At 37.4% G+C, this 15,885-nt stretch overlaps 1 protein-coding gene across 6 annotated transcripts in view; it reads right to left on the bottom strand.

The window, feature by feature from the left end:
- Nucleotides 1-15,885, bottom strand: part of tcf12 (transcription factor 12) — a 292,398-nt gene that overhangs the window by 156,028 nt on the left and 120,485 nt on the right. For all 6 annotated transcript variants that reach the window (XM_028823605.2, XM_051920482.1, XM_051920485.1 and 3 more), the window contains one exon: nucleotides 10,379-10,481. In XM_028823605.2, coding sequence (XP_028679438.1) covers nucleotides 10,379-10,481 — 103 coding nt within the window. The remainder of the gene's footprint in view (nucleotides 1-10,378; nucleotides 10,482-15,885) is intronic.

The following is a 15,885-nucleotide window of genomic DNA, read 5'->3' as shown; positions in this document are numbered from 1 at the left end:
TTTGAAGTTCACCTACTGTATGACTGCAAGTGGTCATGATAGTGGATGTGTGGATAAATGTAATACAAGTAGCCATACTAATTTGAAATATAATATGCTTGTGCTAAAAAGTATCCTTTTTGAGGTAGTGAAATTGTGACAGCATTTAAAATGAACACAACTTAAGAGTCATAGCTCAATGTATAAATACCAGTTAGCTATATATTTTTTTTTCTGCTTCTGGCCGTATGTATACAGAATATTATTCAATGAACCCACACTACCCTGCGTGTCTCCTATTATGATGAATTTCTCAGATCATCATGAATTCTTAATTGTGTTAGTCACTGTGCTACAAGGGAGCTGAAATTTAAACCATTTTGCATGTTTTCTAAAAATTAAGATTTAAAATTTTTGGAGTTAGTTCTAAAACACACTGACTTCCCGGAAAATTTCTCCCATTCCGCTTCAAATGAAAACATTGTCTTCACAAGATGAATAGAAGAAAAAAAAAATTACAGCGCGACTAGAAGGAAAAGTAAAATGAAATAAACCAGACTTTTATAAAAGGACATTTCAAAAGATGACTAACAGAAACTTTAAGAGAAGAGAAAAGGCTGTGACGTGTAAAATGAGTCGCCGCAGAGCTGCAGGGAGTCCCTGTCTTACACAACCCTGCTGTCAGGATTTCTAGACTAGGTTCGCTCCCACACAATAGCTTTATTTCCTAAGTTAATTATTTAACAAAAAAAACCCCACAGCAAAGGAAAATGAGCTGGACTTTAAGTATTCCTGTTTAATGCACTTCACATCCTTACAAACTAATGAAAACAAACTTCCACCCCGAGCGCAAAAATCAGTTTACATTAACACAATCAATGTGCCAATTCATGGATTTCACAAATAGTCCTTTGTTTCTGATGGACCTTACTTTAAAACTTTGCACTATGCGGCAAAAATTTATTATGTGAACAAAACTAGACTGTGGCTGATTCACTGCCAGTTCTGTTACTGAAAACTTTAAGTCAAAGAATCATAACAGCGGTATTCAGGAAAATGTTGAGTCCCACGCACACAGCATACGTTTGCTGTTCTTGCCTTTAGGAGCTACTCCTGCTACTTCTCATTAAGTGTAGACCTCCTGACCACAGAGAAAGCATTCAGGACAATATAACCTCGACTTTTGGACTTGGACCCCTCTGCTTCAGAGTAGGACTTTTAAATTCTTCCAACAGAATCTGCAGAGTTGATATACAGCAAAGATGCTACCTTGAATACTTCATATTCATATGACAGCATTAAACACTTATTTATGAGGTCAGTAACAACAGCTCCATAAAAAAGTTATTACAAAAGTTCCAAATTGAAAGACACATTGGCCCAGGTATGGGGGAGGAGGAGGAAAAGCAGAATTACTTGGATTATTTAAATGGATACAAGCTATACTTTAATTCTGACAAAGTAATTTTAGTTTTGAAAGTGCAAGTGCAGAAGTTTCAATGGGGGGGGGGGGGGTCACTGCAGCTGCCCACCTTGCACAAAAACCTGCAATAATCCTAAAGAATTTGACTCCTCTAGGACGGAGGTGTGCCTGAAATGGTGGCAGATAAGAGTGAATTACTAGGAGGCACTGTATTTGTCAGAATTTTGGACATATTACATGACTACACTTAAGCTCCAAAAAAATTTTGGTCTCAAAACAGAAGAAATCTGTAAGAGTAGACAGAAGTAGCTACCCTTTGTAAGGACGAAGTGGACAAAACTATGACTACTTTTTTTTATTTTGAAGCCTTTCATCAAATCAATTGTCCTATTTGCAAGTATGCGTTAGTTTATAAAACCTCACAATTAAGAATTTTTTATGTAGAGAAAAGCCAAGCAAAATGACACCTTTTATTGGCTAACTAAAAAGATTACAATATGCAAGCTTTCAAGGCAACTCAGGCCCCTTCTTCAGGCAAGATGTAAAGTTTACATCTTGCCTGAAGAAGGGGCCTGAGTTGCCTTGAAAGCTTGCATATTGTAATCTTTTTAGTTAGCCAATAAAAGGTGTCATTTTGCTTGGCTTTTCTCTACATTCATAATGGCTAACACGGTACAACACCCTAGTACTACAGAATTTTCTATGTAAATACTGTCAAAATGAGTAACAAATTCATTGGTTTGCAGCAGTCCTTTCTTAAGTTGATGTCACATGACTTTTTGTAATGGGGTACATCAGACATGCCGACAGCAACTGCTGACCTTGTCGCTGCACCATGTTAAGGTATATAACAGAAAATCGCAGCCCATGTCACATTTACCAACTGAGCGTCCATCTTTCAGCACAGTCATGCTCGCCCTTTTCTCTGATAGCCAACAGCGTGCTACTTTACGCAGCTGGTGCTATTTGAACGATTAACAGCTGTGGAGAGTACAGAAGCAATCTTGGTCCTTCCTTTCTTTTTTCCATTACAAGCTTCTTTTCTGTTTGTGAGGTTCAAAACACGTGTGTTCCTTATTCCTCGTTGCTGCATTCTATGCATTGTATTTCTAGATGAGTATTCACTGGTTGCCAGATCTAATGGACATACAGCCTGCCCTATGACTAAAGGCAAATTCAAACCTGTTAGACTTTATTGCAGCGATTCACAGTCTAGTTGGTCTCATTCCATGGGTATGTCACCTTAGGAAATCAGCATGCCGCCGACTGTCTCCACTAAGATTACGTAAACAAAGGCTACAACTGAAAATCACTAGAACTGTCCCATAATGTGACACAGGCTTTACAGTGTCGTATCACAAGCAAGTTAGAAATAAGGCCGACTCCAGTCTAGCAGCCATCCCCAGTTTCACTAGTTGCAAATAAGGCGACAGATTTAGATTTTCAAAGATCAAAAGTAATGGATTTAAGAACTGTTATCTCAAGAGTTTACAGGCATTTTAAACTTCAGTAGTTGTAGGGATCCTGTTGTATTATGAATTATCATGGTGTACAGTTATTTATTCTTACTTGCAGAAGTGTTATGGATGTGTGTACAGATTGTAACAATGGTTATCATATACTGTCACTTGGTTTACTTTCTCCTATCAGTGTAACAATGCTTCGTTTTTGTAAAATTTTGGTAGAGGCAAATTTCTCTTTGAGAAAACAAGTCTACCTAACCTAACTTAAACAAGAAATACTACACTCAGGTAGTAAAACTAAACTTTAATTTTTACATTTTAAATTTGTTTTAATGACTCGCTATGGCATCCTGATGAAATCAGAATGAAAAAAAAATGTTTGGAGGAGAGTGGCTATATTAAGAGTATTACATGCAGTTTCTTCACTTGTTAAGCATACTGATTCACAGATCCAGAGTAAAAGGTTTAATATTATGGTGTGATCACTTTCAGTTTGGCATTGGCAACATCACCCTTATCCATGTGAGACCATCTCAAAAACTGAGCCTTAGATTCATTTAAAATTGGCCTGATTGGTATACGGTCCTTCTGCAATGAACTGGCACCCCACCAAGGCATGGCTCCAGAATGAGCTCAGACCACCAGCAACCTAATAACTGGGTTGAACACAGAGGTATTCAGAATACGAAATGCCTATTCGTATCTGTATCTTTTGGGCCATTTAACACTACACAGTATTAAAAAAATGTGCATTTATAAACAACTGTGTACTTATTTCAAGTTGTTCAAATGTGCAACATTAGGTGTCGTCTTTGCTGCCTGTCATTTTTAAGTCTTTAATTTCAACTCTGAGCTTAAAGTAAGATTTGTGATTTATAAGACATCCAATGGAAAGATTTCATATATTAATAAACTGGAAAGCATTTTTTATGAGTGGATGAAGGTGTGTGTTATCTTCAGTGATTTCAGGCACAAATACTAAAGAGAGAAAGACTAAAGACTTTCTTTTTGCAGTGGCAGTGGACAATTACTACTGAATCTTGAAAAGGGAAACTGTGTATATAAACTGAACTTTTTGGCTGCAACTCTTCCATGAAGCCCACTTCTGGCCAGACTTCTCCGGACAGTAGATGGGTGTACCTGGGTCTCACTGGTTTCTGCCTGTTCTGAGCTGATGGCACTGCTGGACAGCTTCCGATTTCGATGGGTAAAAAGCTTGATGCGTCTTTCATCTGCTACACTGAGTTTCCTTGGCCGACCACTGCGTCTACGATCCTCAACGTTGCCCATTTCTTTGTGTTTCTTCAAAAGAGCTTGAACGGCACATCTTGAAACCCCAGTCTACTTTGAAATCTTTGTCTGGGAGAGACCTTGCTGATGTAGTATAACTACCTTGTGTCTTGTTGCTGTGCTCAATCTCGCCATGACATGAAACTGTCTTCCACAACCTCGCCTTGGTAGCAGAGTTTGGCTGTTCCTCACCCAGTTTTAAGCCTCCTACACAGCTGTTTCTGTTTCAGTTAATGACTGTGTTTCAACCTACGTGTGACATTGATGATCATTAGCACCTGTTTGGTAGAATTGGTTGATCATACACCTGACTATAATAATATTATATTATATAATATTATACTATATATATATATATATATATATATATATATATATATAAATAAAATATATATTATATAATTAATATTATACACACACACACACACAGTATATACACACCTACAATATAAACTACGCATTAAATATGTGAATGTTTTGATGATTTTCAGTTGTTTGCTGAATTACCACTGTGGGCAGCAAGGTAGCACAGTGGGAGGTACTGCCACCTTGCAGATCCAGCATCATGGGTTTGTATCCCATGCCTTTTTATCATTCAGCTATGCTAGATTACCTTCAGGTACACTGTTGTTCTGGCCAATCTCAAAAGACATGCAAAAGGTTAATTGGCAAATCCAAACTGTAAGTGTCAAAAAGGATATCAATGGTCATGCCATTTTAATAGTGTCCTTTCCAGGGTTGTTACCCACATTGCACTTGAATATTGCCAAGTAAGGCCCCAGCTTCCCATGACGCTGAATTTAATTAAGTGGGTTTGAACATGTTATGTCAGATGCTGAACCAAACACAACCTGCCCTAACACAAGTGCCCGATTCCCTTGGACTGTTAGTGGAAGCCACTTTAAAATAAGAATAAAGAGCAGTACATTGAATAAGTGGAGACCCCAGTGATATGTTTGAATGAAACAAACTGGATGCAAAATACACCAGGATGAACTACACTTTGGCTACAGCAGATAATTTTCTTAAATGACTCTATATATTCAATCGTCATAAATATACCAATAAACCAACACAATGAAATTAAACTGCTGAAAAACATACCAAGGTGCTGATCAATAGGACTTTTAAGCCTGACCGTTTTGTTGCTGTGCTCTGTAGAATTAATATGAATAGCAAACTGTGCCAAATATTAAACAGAGAAGCAACCAGAGTCGCATGCTCATAGTAACATCATAGTTCTGCTTCATAATGTTGTAACTTAACTTTCCTATCATTTATGCTTCCACATGACATCATCTCAGACTCAAACAGCTTTAGAAATAATGTCATACGGTGCCCAAATATTCATACTGAAAACAAGATCTTTTGAAGCTTGGCAAAGTTGTCAAGGGCATGGATGACATCTCAGGAGTGACATGCCGTTCTGTTTCCAGCCACACATTCTTTTTTCCTGTTGCTTTGCTGACAGACTGTATCTCCACCACAAGTATGTTTTTTCTTGTAACGAAAGCTGACAGCATTTCATGTTTACCTGTGTACAGAGTCTACAAGTGTAGAGCCTACAGGCCTGCTCTAAACGCTCTGATAACGGCAAGTTCTGTAAAGAGTTCAGAGGCAATGTCAATTCTCTTTAAAAACACCCTCCAAGAAAAGATGTCTTTTGTTAACATGACTGTTATAAGGACAAAGCCCTCAGGAGAAGGCGGTGAACACCACCTCCTATTATACCAAGATTCTCCTTTGCATGATAAAATTAAATTGTGTAAAGTTTTACAAGATTGTCTCCACAAACTTGTGACTACGGGAGGGATATTAAAAGAGCACCATCAATGTATACATTACAAACTGATAATTCATTCTGTGCACTTCTATGAAAAACTTTATGAATTTTGTAGCCAAAAGCTAAACCTGGAGATTAGCAAGATTCCTGCAATTCACTCTTAAGGCAGACACTTATTAATTCTCAAATGCAGAATTTTTAAATAAGATATAGAATTAAAAGATGCTATAGAGCAAAAGGAGCTTTCTTACATAATATTGAACACAACACAGTAAACACCTTGGCTATAAGTGGGCTGCTGAGATGGCAGAGGAAACAGGGATCTTCATCGCAAATAGAAACCAGTAAAATATGCTACTTACAGACTACATATTTTATTATTTCAGAAACAGCTATAGTTTAACTTGAAATGTGGTGAGCTGGCGCCTTTCCAGGGCTGGTTCCTGCCTAGCAGCCAATGCTGCTAGGAAAGTCTCCAGCTCACCAGATCATATTACCGTATATACTCGAGTATACGCCGACCCGAATATAAGCTGAGGTACCTAATTTTACCTACAAAAACTGGAAAAACTTATATTGACTCAAGTATAAGCCTAGGGTGGGAAATGCAGCAGCTACTGGTAAGTTTCAATAATTAAAATAAATACCAATAAAATTACCGTACATTAATTGAGGCATCAGTAGGTTAAATGTTTTTGAGTATTTATTTCAACGAAAAACAGTAAACTAGCTCTGTAAGTGGAGAAGAGTGTCAACAAAAACAATATGGTCTCTCGCTCGCTCGCGTGTGTGTGTGTGTGTGTGTGTGTGTCTCTCTCGTGTGTGCATGCATGCGTGTGTGCGTGCGTCTTGCGCTCTCTCTGTCTCTCTCGCTCGCTGCACAGGGAATGCACAGGGAGAGACTGAACACGTGCAGAAATCGGCGCGCACAAACCGAAAGGGAAACTGGCTTGTTCGTATACCGGGGGGCAGCGGGACCTGACTCGAATATAAGCCAAGGGTGACGTTTTTCAGCACGTTTTGGGGGCTGAAAAACTCGGCTTATATTCGAGTATATACGATACATTAAATTGCTCAAAAACTAATAATGTGAACAGCTTTTGAGAACATAACTCCAAATGTTCCTGTCCCAGCCAGAAATAAGCCTGAGGAGCTTCACTGTCATAAACCAAAGCAGTGGTTAAGTTTAGTGTGCATAGACACACTGGCTATATAATTAACAATGTAGATTATTAAAGACTATGAAAGCATTATCTACTGCCCCACTTGCTTTGCTTTCATTTTGCTTACTTCTGCCTGAAAACTGACAACAGCTCACACACAAACATTTAGTCAATGTGCTCCCCCACAAGAGTGAAAACGCCAACAGTATGAAGCCGCAAATGCCCCAGATTTCAATATCATAAAATTATGATAATTTGGATAGTGCCCTATTACTTTTCTTTTCCTTATAAAAGCCTGACATCCAAAATGAGACACACTAAATGTCTGGAACCCAATGATTAAGTCATAAGGACCACCACTATAGCTCTTGGTAAAGCAACTGTTCCTTCAACATATTATTTAAAAATGATGACCATTTTTGAGAAAGAAGGCAATTTCACACAATACACATTTGAATCCTTTCAAGAAATCTTGCAGAATTGGATGATGTATGTATACTTTATTCTTTATGTTGATAATACTAAGTTTAACCATAGTAGGCATTACACCTATCTAGTTACAATCCAGCTTGAGTAATGGCATTGGTAAGTATGCATTTCTTGTTCATATTTCCTACTTGACTATGTAGTCTCCAATTCCGTGTTTCTAGCTCCACAGTGAGTACATTGTAATAAAGCGTAATGACAAGCAATTACAGTCCAAGCACACTGTAAAGAGGGACACTTAATGCTACCTTTCATTTGATTGTCTTTTTTTTTTAATTTGGATTACATTTTAATCTGTCATTTCAAGTTAGTTATACGCCTCTTTATAAAATACCTTTCAATATTGCATGATGGAGATGCATTCATGAAGCATAAGGTGGCGTTCTAGCTATGTCTGTCCAGCCAAAGTAACACTTAATTTTAACATGAACCTGAAAGTGTTTTCCCTAATAAACAATCACCTCCCGCCAAACCTGAAAGCACTTTTTTGGTGTAAATTCTTTGATGATAACATAAGAAATCTGATAAGTGAGAGACCATTCAGTCCATCAAGCTTGATTCTTTAGCTACTCTAAGCTGTCCCCATATGTCATCCGGATACTTCTTAAAGGTTTTCATGGTTTCTGCTTCAACTCCATGACTCGGTAGCTTGTTTCAGATTCCCACAACTCTTTGCGTAAAGAAGTGCCTCCTGGCTTCAGTCTTAAATGCACTTTCCTCGAGTAGATGATTCACCATTAAGTTGAAAGAATTAACCACATTATATTGAATGCAACATTTGTGGTACTATGTAAAGAAACATTTGGGCTTAAGGATGAAAAACGAGCTGACATTAGAACATTACTACCTGCCATATCCCACTTTTTAAATAAAGAAATTCAGTCAGTAATAGGGTAAAAAAAGTGTCTGTAGGCTTGCATGAAGTAAAACAGAATAAATATTACACACGTCATTATTAAACAGGACTCCATTACACAAGTAATTTTTAAACAGGACCAATGATATGATTTGCATCTATTCAATGTTTTATTTAGGAAAACGATGCTTATAAAACTCAAACCAAAATAAGTGCTCACAAGTCACAAAGCAACTCTAGCATATAGAACATTTTACATAAAAAGGGCCTTAAAAAGTAGCCTCAGCACCACATTCACTTTAAAACCTCAAACCAATCAAAGCAGTTTCACGACTGCTGAGCAGCGGTTATGTGTGTACAATGGAATAGAAGTGCTTGGCTGCAAGTGATTTTATTTTTCTTTTATATTTCAGTTGCTGTCTCTTTAGCAAAAGGCTCGCACTTCAGCTGATGCTATTCCCTGAATGGACAGAAGATTAAGGAAGTAAACAAAGAAGCAGCATCACGACCAGTTTCAAAAGAAACTGCAGACTACGTGGATTTGGATTTAACTAATCCACTTAGATTACAAGGGCTCTGTCTTAAAATGGTAATGCCAAGATCTTAAATAAATAAATGATTAGATAGTTAGATAGATAGGTAGACAGACAGACACTGCATAAATAGGTCACGTAGTCTAGGACCAACTGAGGTTTATGAAAATCTTGTGGGATCTTGTTTAGTTTACGAACATGCTGACCTCTACCATGGCAAAGAGTAGTGCAGGAATCCTTAAAAATATCAGGCTGCCACAGACATTCCAGAACAAAAAGAGGCAGAAACTTTCATTAAGAGACATTTAACACAAAAATAACACAAGTCAGACAAATTGCTAACAGTAGGCTTCAAGTCCACACATGCAGGCTAGCATAAACACTTCTTTTGGGTTTACTTCAGTTAATTCAAGCGCTGATTTTATTATTTCAAAAATTTAGTAAACTGTTTTATTTTTACTTCATTTCATTTGAGAGAAGGATTTATCCTAAGGTTATTTTTTTATTTAATCAGTTAAAATGTCATTTTTATCTCATAATTAATTTAAGAAAAACATTGTATTTTTATTTTTCATTTGGTTAATTTAAAACTGATATTCTTAATATCATGGCATAAGAGTCTTCACTCCTGTTAATTTTACAATACAAGCTAAGTGGATTTTTTCTTAAAAAATTTTTTAACTTTTTGGGAAACCACTACATTATTTTTTTTTTTATTTATTTATTTTTTTTTTTAAATTATTATAAAAACGTTACAAACTGCACAAATAATTATGTTATGAGTAAAAATAAAAATGCTATAATGTTTTGTGGAAATACATTGTGCTGGGTTGATTTTTTATTTTTACTTGCAATATTTAATTTGAGGGAAAAAAAATCTTCAGGTTTTTTTTATTAATGAGTTTAAGAGGGAATACTTAGAGTAAGTAGTTATTTATTTAATAGAAGGTGGCTTTATTACTCAATTAAAACATTTTGTCGCATTTTTAATATTTTATCTGTTACAGATAATATGAAACATAATGCACTCTTCTTAATGATTTAAAAAATACTGCTTACACCAACATAAAGATTTGAAATCCCTTTGACGATATTTGTTTTCTCCTCTAACTTTTATAATTGGATTAGGTGCTTATATTTAAAAACAGCCAATCAGTTTCTTATTGGTTGCCAGGAGCCGTGACTGCTCAAAGCAAATCCTTCATGACGGAAAGCTGTACTGATGGTGCGACTTTTAGCCAGGGGGAGGGTCAGATGCTGGAGAAACTGTCGCCGCAAAAACTGTTGCAGCTTCCAGATGTGCAATGTGGTTCTGTCAAGCCAGACAACGGATGGATGAAAAATGGCTCATTCCTGACCAAAGAGGCTTTGAGCGGCTACTTGCCAGGAATTACCTACTTACCCATCAGACTCGAGTTCATAAAAGGTGTCGGAGACAATCCTTCGTGGGACACTAATCGACTGTCACTCAAATGATCGCCATAATGAGGACTGTCGGCAAAATCCTAGGGGAAAAGATCAGAGCATTAAACAGATTATTAGGGGGTTCTGATCATTTTGAGACTCTTCTAATTAGTATCTAGTGCAGTCACAGGTCAGGTTTTATATTAAAGTAAGTATATACCCTCTATAATTCAAATATAACACCCCCTCAATCAACACCACTTAATTACTTTCAGTTTGAGTTCTGCATCCTTATCAACATAAGAAAAAGAAAAAAATAGTAGAATGGAATCATGGCTGAAAAAGAAAAAGAGTACTAGTAGTTTGTTCAGTCAATCTGTTTACTACTGTAGATCCGGTCTTACCCTAGTTAAGGTCACAGTGGAGCAAATTTAAAACATCTACATACATCAGTATCAAATTTGCGTCATGCAAGGTGGGGAAATAAAATACAAATTACAAATAGTGCCAAGCTATAATTCAAAAAGCACTATTGGAGAGTAAAACATTAGCTACAAAAAATGAAAGGCAGTGTAAGACAAATAGCTATCCACACCAATTGAACGAGTAAAGCACTTTAGGATAAATAGCACCATACAGATAGGAATGGATTGCCATTTTTTTCTCTTACCCTCACATCCAAGTGTCAGATTTTCAAACACTACATTTTCTGCCATACAGACCTGGTAATCCTCCTCCTATAACTGCCTTTGTGTTGCTTCTAGCAGCAATTTATTGATTCTATTGTTCTGAACAACCTCACCTACAAATATGCGGCCAAATGAAGCAATTAATTCTCAAATTTTGTGCCACATTAAATATCAATATTCACTTTACACAATAAAATGCTACAATTTCAGACACCACCGCTGCCACTAAAAGGACACACATACTATAGCCTATTTGAAATTTTAACAAATACAGAGAAATTTATGAAACGAAAACAGCATTAGCTTAAGATAACACACACTCAGCAGAACCAATTTGCCTGTTATAATCATCCGTAACTTGACCACAGCACATTCTTTCTAAAAAAAAAAATACAAAGCCACACTAGAGAAGAACAGTAGCTCAAAAAGGCTGTTCATGCACAAGCACGGAGATACATATGACCCTATGTTATGAGGAGCCTCCTGATGAAAAGGTTTAGGTCATCATCGGGAGAGTGTAACGTAGTACGCAATGTAAACATTTTTTAAAAGTGACCTTCTTCACACTAATATCAGGACGTTTTGGGGAATTATTTGGCATATGAGCTTACCTGATTTTTTTACACTGCCTTGTAGTGCATGTCTTTGTAAAATGACTTGAGATTATGCTTACTGTGGACCATATTAGGCAAACTAAAACCACATGACGATATGTTCTATAAAAGGGGTGTCAACAGCTCCTTAAATACTTTGGGCTAGAATGACGGCACAAACTGATGGGTAGAATGGTAACGGGCATGGTGGTGCTGCAGGTAATACTGCCGCCACCTTTTACTGCTTGGTCTGGGTCACCAGTCCATTCTCTGCCTAGACCAGTATGGATGTTCACTGGAGTTTCACCTCATAGTCCAAGCATACGACGTACTGAGATGGTTTTCAGTGTTGTAAGGTGCTGTATAGCCATCAGTGGTTGATGTTCAATCCTGACTACTGTCTGTCTGTATAACCATGAGCACCTGCCATTGCTCCCTCTACAGAAGTACTGAAACAGGTACTTGCATATATTTTTAGCTAAAGGAGTTAGCTAAATTAACAAATACATCTTGGATTAAGGAGATAGGAATGCTTTCCTAATTTCTTTATTACTATTCGCTTTCTTACATTAATATGCCTCTATGAGATATGGTACTGATGTTTTAATACCTATACCTCTTTCTGCTGCTTAATACATGGCATGACTTGTTAAGAAAGGTGCTAGATAAAAACAACAGCTTACACAAGTTTCTAAAAGTGTGCAGCTGTGCTGTTCCATTGCTGTGTTAGTTGGTATAAGTTAATGAATGCTCTAATTTTACAAAAACAATAAAATGTGGACCTTATGACCCCAGTGTCTTTCCTACCCCATGCCAGTTATTCAACAGCTTCCAGTAACCTGAAAAAGAAAAAAAAAAAAAAAAAAAAAAGGAAATGGACGTAAAAAGACTAAAGCTGAAAATAAAACAAATAAAATGGGGGGGTGGGGCTCGTTAGGCAGCCAGAGAATAGCGCGCCGCTAACAGCAACAGAGCACAATGTGCAAATCCTTTGGGAGTATTAGATCATCAATCATAGAACATTCATCATTTCCCAGACTGTGGGCCAACATTCACAGCAGCATTAATGGGGCCGAAAAAGAGTCGCCCACCCCCCTCCCCTTGCTATCTGGGCCACACGGTGTCAGCTCAATGAAAGGCCTAGCACTAACTACCGGCTAAGCAACTGTCAAAGCACGAGCACTGCTTAAGGATGCAAGTCACAAATCCTTGTGTTCCGCTTGCTTTAAGTGATCGTTGGAGAGCCGGGCGTCCCAGGTGAACCTTAGCTTTGGTTTAACTACTCCAGAATCAATGACACGTATGTGACAGACACAAGGAAAGCAATCTCGCTGACATTTACAGCTTGGCGGTGACTACGGGGGGCAGCCCTCTGGTAAAAGTGGCCACAGCCCTGCCTGTCACAAGGGTGGCCGGCGGTGGCAGCTGCCCAGGAAACAGAAGTGCTCAGAGCCAAGGTCAACACTGAGCATCACGGCATCAGAGGAAAAACAGCCAATATACATACTACAGGGAGAGAAGTGGCTGCCTGTATCTGAACACATACACTCGCCATAAAAAAAAAAAAAAACAACAATAATAATAACAACAACAACAGTGGCTCGTGATAAGCATGACCACAACCCTGAAAATACTGCCTTTATAGATAATAAATTATTAAGATTGGACATTTGGGAGCAGAATAATCAAGGGTGTAGAGATATATATGAAACCATATGCATAGGCACAAGATTTTAGACAGGACTTCATAATGGAGTTAACTGTCCTATCATTCAAAAAACAACTTAAAATAAGGATAATATCCTCCAATGGTCCTTTGTTCCTTCAAGTAAAAATATCTTTCTCGCACAGTGGAGCACTGTCAGATAAAAGGTATAAAAATATGGAAAGACAGTCCTCATGTGTCTGATCTCGCCACAGTGTCAGATTTAATTTGAGATCATCCTGCAACCAGTAACCTTTGATAGACATTGTAAACGCACATTAAAACTTAGCAATATGTCACAAAGTACTGCCCAACTTCCAGACTCTTTAGAGTCACCAAGTCGACAGTGTATTTGAGCGTACACTTGCAAGGATTTCCACAGTGTGCAGGTTCCACTGACGCAAGTCATTTTGACATCATTGCCCCCTGTTCAACAATTCTTCTGACTTTTCTAATTGGAAAAAGTATCATTCAGTATTTGTGCAAGCTACAGTAGACCACTGCTTCATGTATGGGAATTTCAATAAAAAGCTTGCTTTATATTCTTTCATTAGGGCATATATTCTTCTTGTTTTTGCCTCAAGTGCTTATATGCAGATCACAATGAAAGCTGCATATAGCTGAACTGAATTTAGTATAACGTACAAAAGTGGTCTTAATCTGATCTCAAAAGTTGATTCTATGTAGTTTTTTTTTATTTACCTGTCTCACGCTAATCTTAGCGTCACGTAGGAAGGTTTTTTTTTCCTTTTAACTCACAATTCACTTTTAGTTGCAGTGTGAACAGTGCCTAACTGACTTGACTCCTGAAGGACCTTTTTAGTACTGAAGTGACAAAAGCAGATATTGTAAATTACCACATTTTAGAATTGCTACAGTGATTTGACTTTTGGATGGAAGTGTGGCGACTGATTGAATTCTAGGCCAGCCACATCTTCCTAACTCCGAAAATAAGCACTGCTCTGGCCCATTATCATCAATGCATAATAATAATAATAAAAAAAGTTAAACTTGATACATTCAGGTGCCCAGCATTAAAAAGTGCAAATCTCAGTGACGACAGATTAACTCACAACCCTAACGATCCAAAAATTCCATCTGTCGCTCAATCAAAACGAGTCTCTGTTGCCGGTGGAACTCTTTGAATTCTACAGCAGGTTTCCATAACGCTGTGAATCCAAACGCTTGCATTTCTATTTTGCACAACTTTCAATCTGTCAAACAGCGTTCGCAATTACATTTTGAGCAGCTGTGTCTGCAGGTGTATCTGGGCTTAGTGCTGACTGTTCAGAACCAAAATGCAACTTCACAAAATGTTTTCTTCTTTTCTATTTCATGAGTGAAAAGCTGCCCTGTGAGCCCAAATTGCTTACCTGACTATTTTCCAGGCAGAAATGCAATTTAATTCCCCTCAGAATATGAGATATAAAATTTACATACTGTAGGTATTTAAGCTGCTGTAACCCTTACTGTGTGCTTTTCTGCATCTTAAATTGATATAAATGCATACACTTTTATACATGCATATTCATACTGTGTACTCAAATCTCACATTTAATTCATCTCATATACAGAGGCAATAAAGCGAGGCTCAGCTATATTGTAACTAAGCAAAAAAGAAAAAGACAATTCCACCCGAAACGAAAAGCAAACCCTAAAAGTCGGCTACATGGGTCAAATTGTAACAGTTATATCCACCTATCCATATTCTGAATCAGCTTAGTTCATTGTAGGCCCAATTTAGAGTGGGCCAAACCAATATATCGTCAGGATTTAGAAAGAAACCAATTGCTGAATTATTAATTATTAATGCCAATTACTGAAAGACAGAACTGTGCTGGAATTGAGCCATCCAGGTTGTGAGACAGCAACATTACCTGAAGTGCTATCAATACATTTTATTCACATCTGTTTTTAATTTTTACTTAAAAATTAAACATACATACATATACAACTTCACATAAAATTATATTTCGCTTTTCAGAGATTTTTGTGATTCAGAAATGGAAAAAACTAAATTTATAACTAGAGGCAAATCATTTGTCGTACCACAGTGAGATGCAGTTTCTTCAGTATGGTCTAAGTGTCACAGCAATACAAACTGACCAAAATCTGAGGAGATAGCTGAACTTTCTCCGGAAGCTAAGATGCCAATGCGCCATGTTAATTAGATTGGTGGCATTCACCAATGTGGACTCAAAGAAACTTTAAGCTTTCCACATGCTCTGCCTCAACCACTTTAATAAAGATAGAGGGGAGTATGTGGATCTTCCTAGTCCACTCGTGCTTCACAATAAGCTCCTTAGTTTTCTTGGTGTTCAGGGTCCAAATAGGCTTATGTGTGCATATATCTATCTACACACATACATACATACATACATACAATACATATACGCACTCACACACACTCAGATATAGCTACAGAGATTCAGAACTCGAAACCTGTATGGCCTTATATACTTGCTATGAAATTACTGAAAATTTTAATGTTCTGTTAGTGTCTAAAAATGACGTCAAA

The sequence above is a fragment of the Erpetoichthys calabaricus genome, chromosome 17 (assembly GCF_900747795.2).
Source record: "Erpetoichthys calabaricus chromosome 17, fErpCal1.3, whole genome shotgun sequence".
In the NCBI taxonomy this organism is placed as follows: Eukaryota; Metazoa; Chordata; class Cladistia; order Polypteriformes; family Polypteridae; genus Erpetoichthys; species Erpetoichthys calabaricus.
The sequence above is the reverse complement of the archived record's forward strand: the minus strand, read 5'-3'. Positions and strand labels throughout refer to the sequence as shown.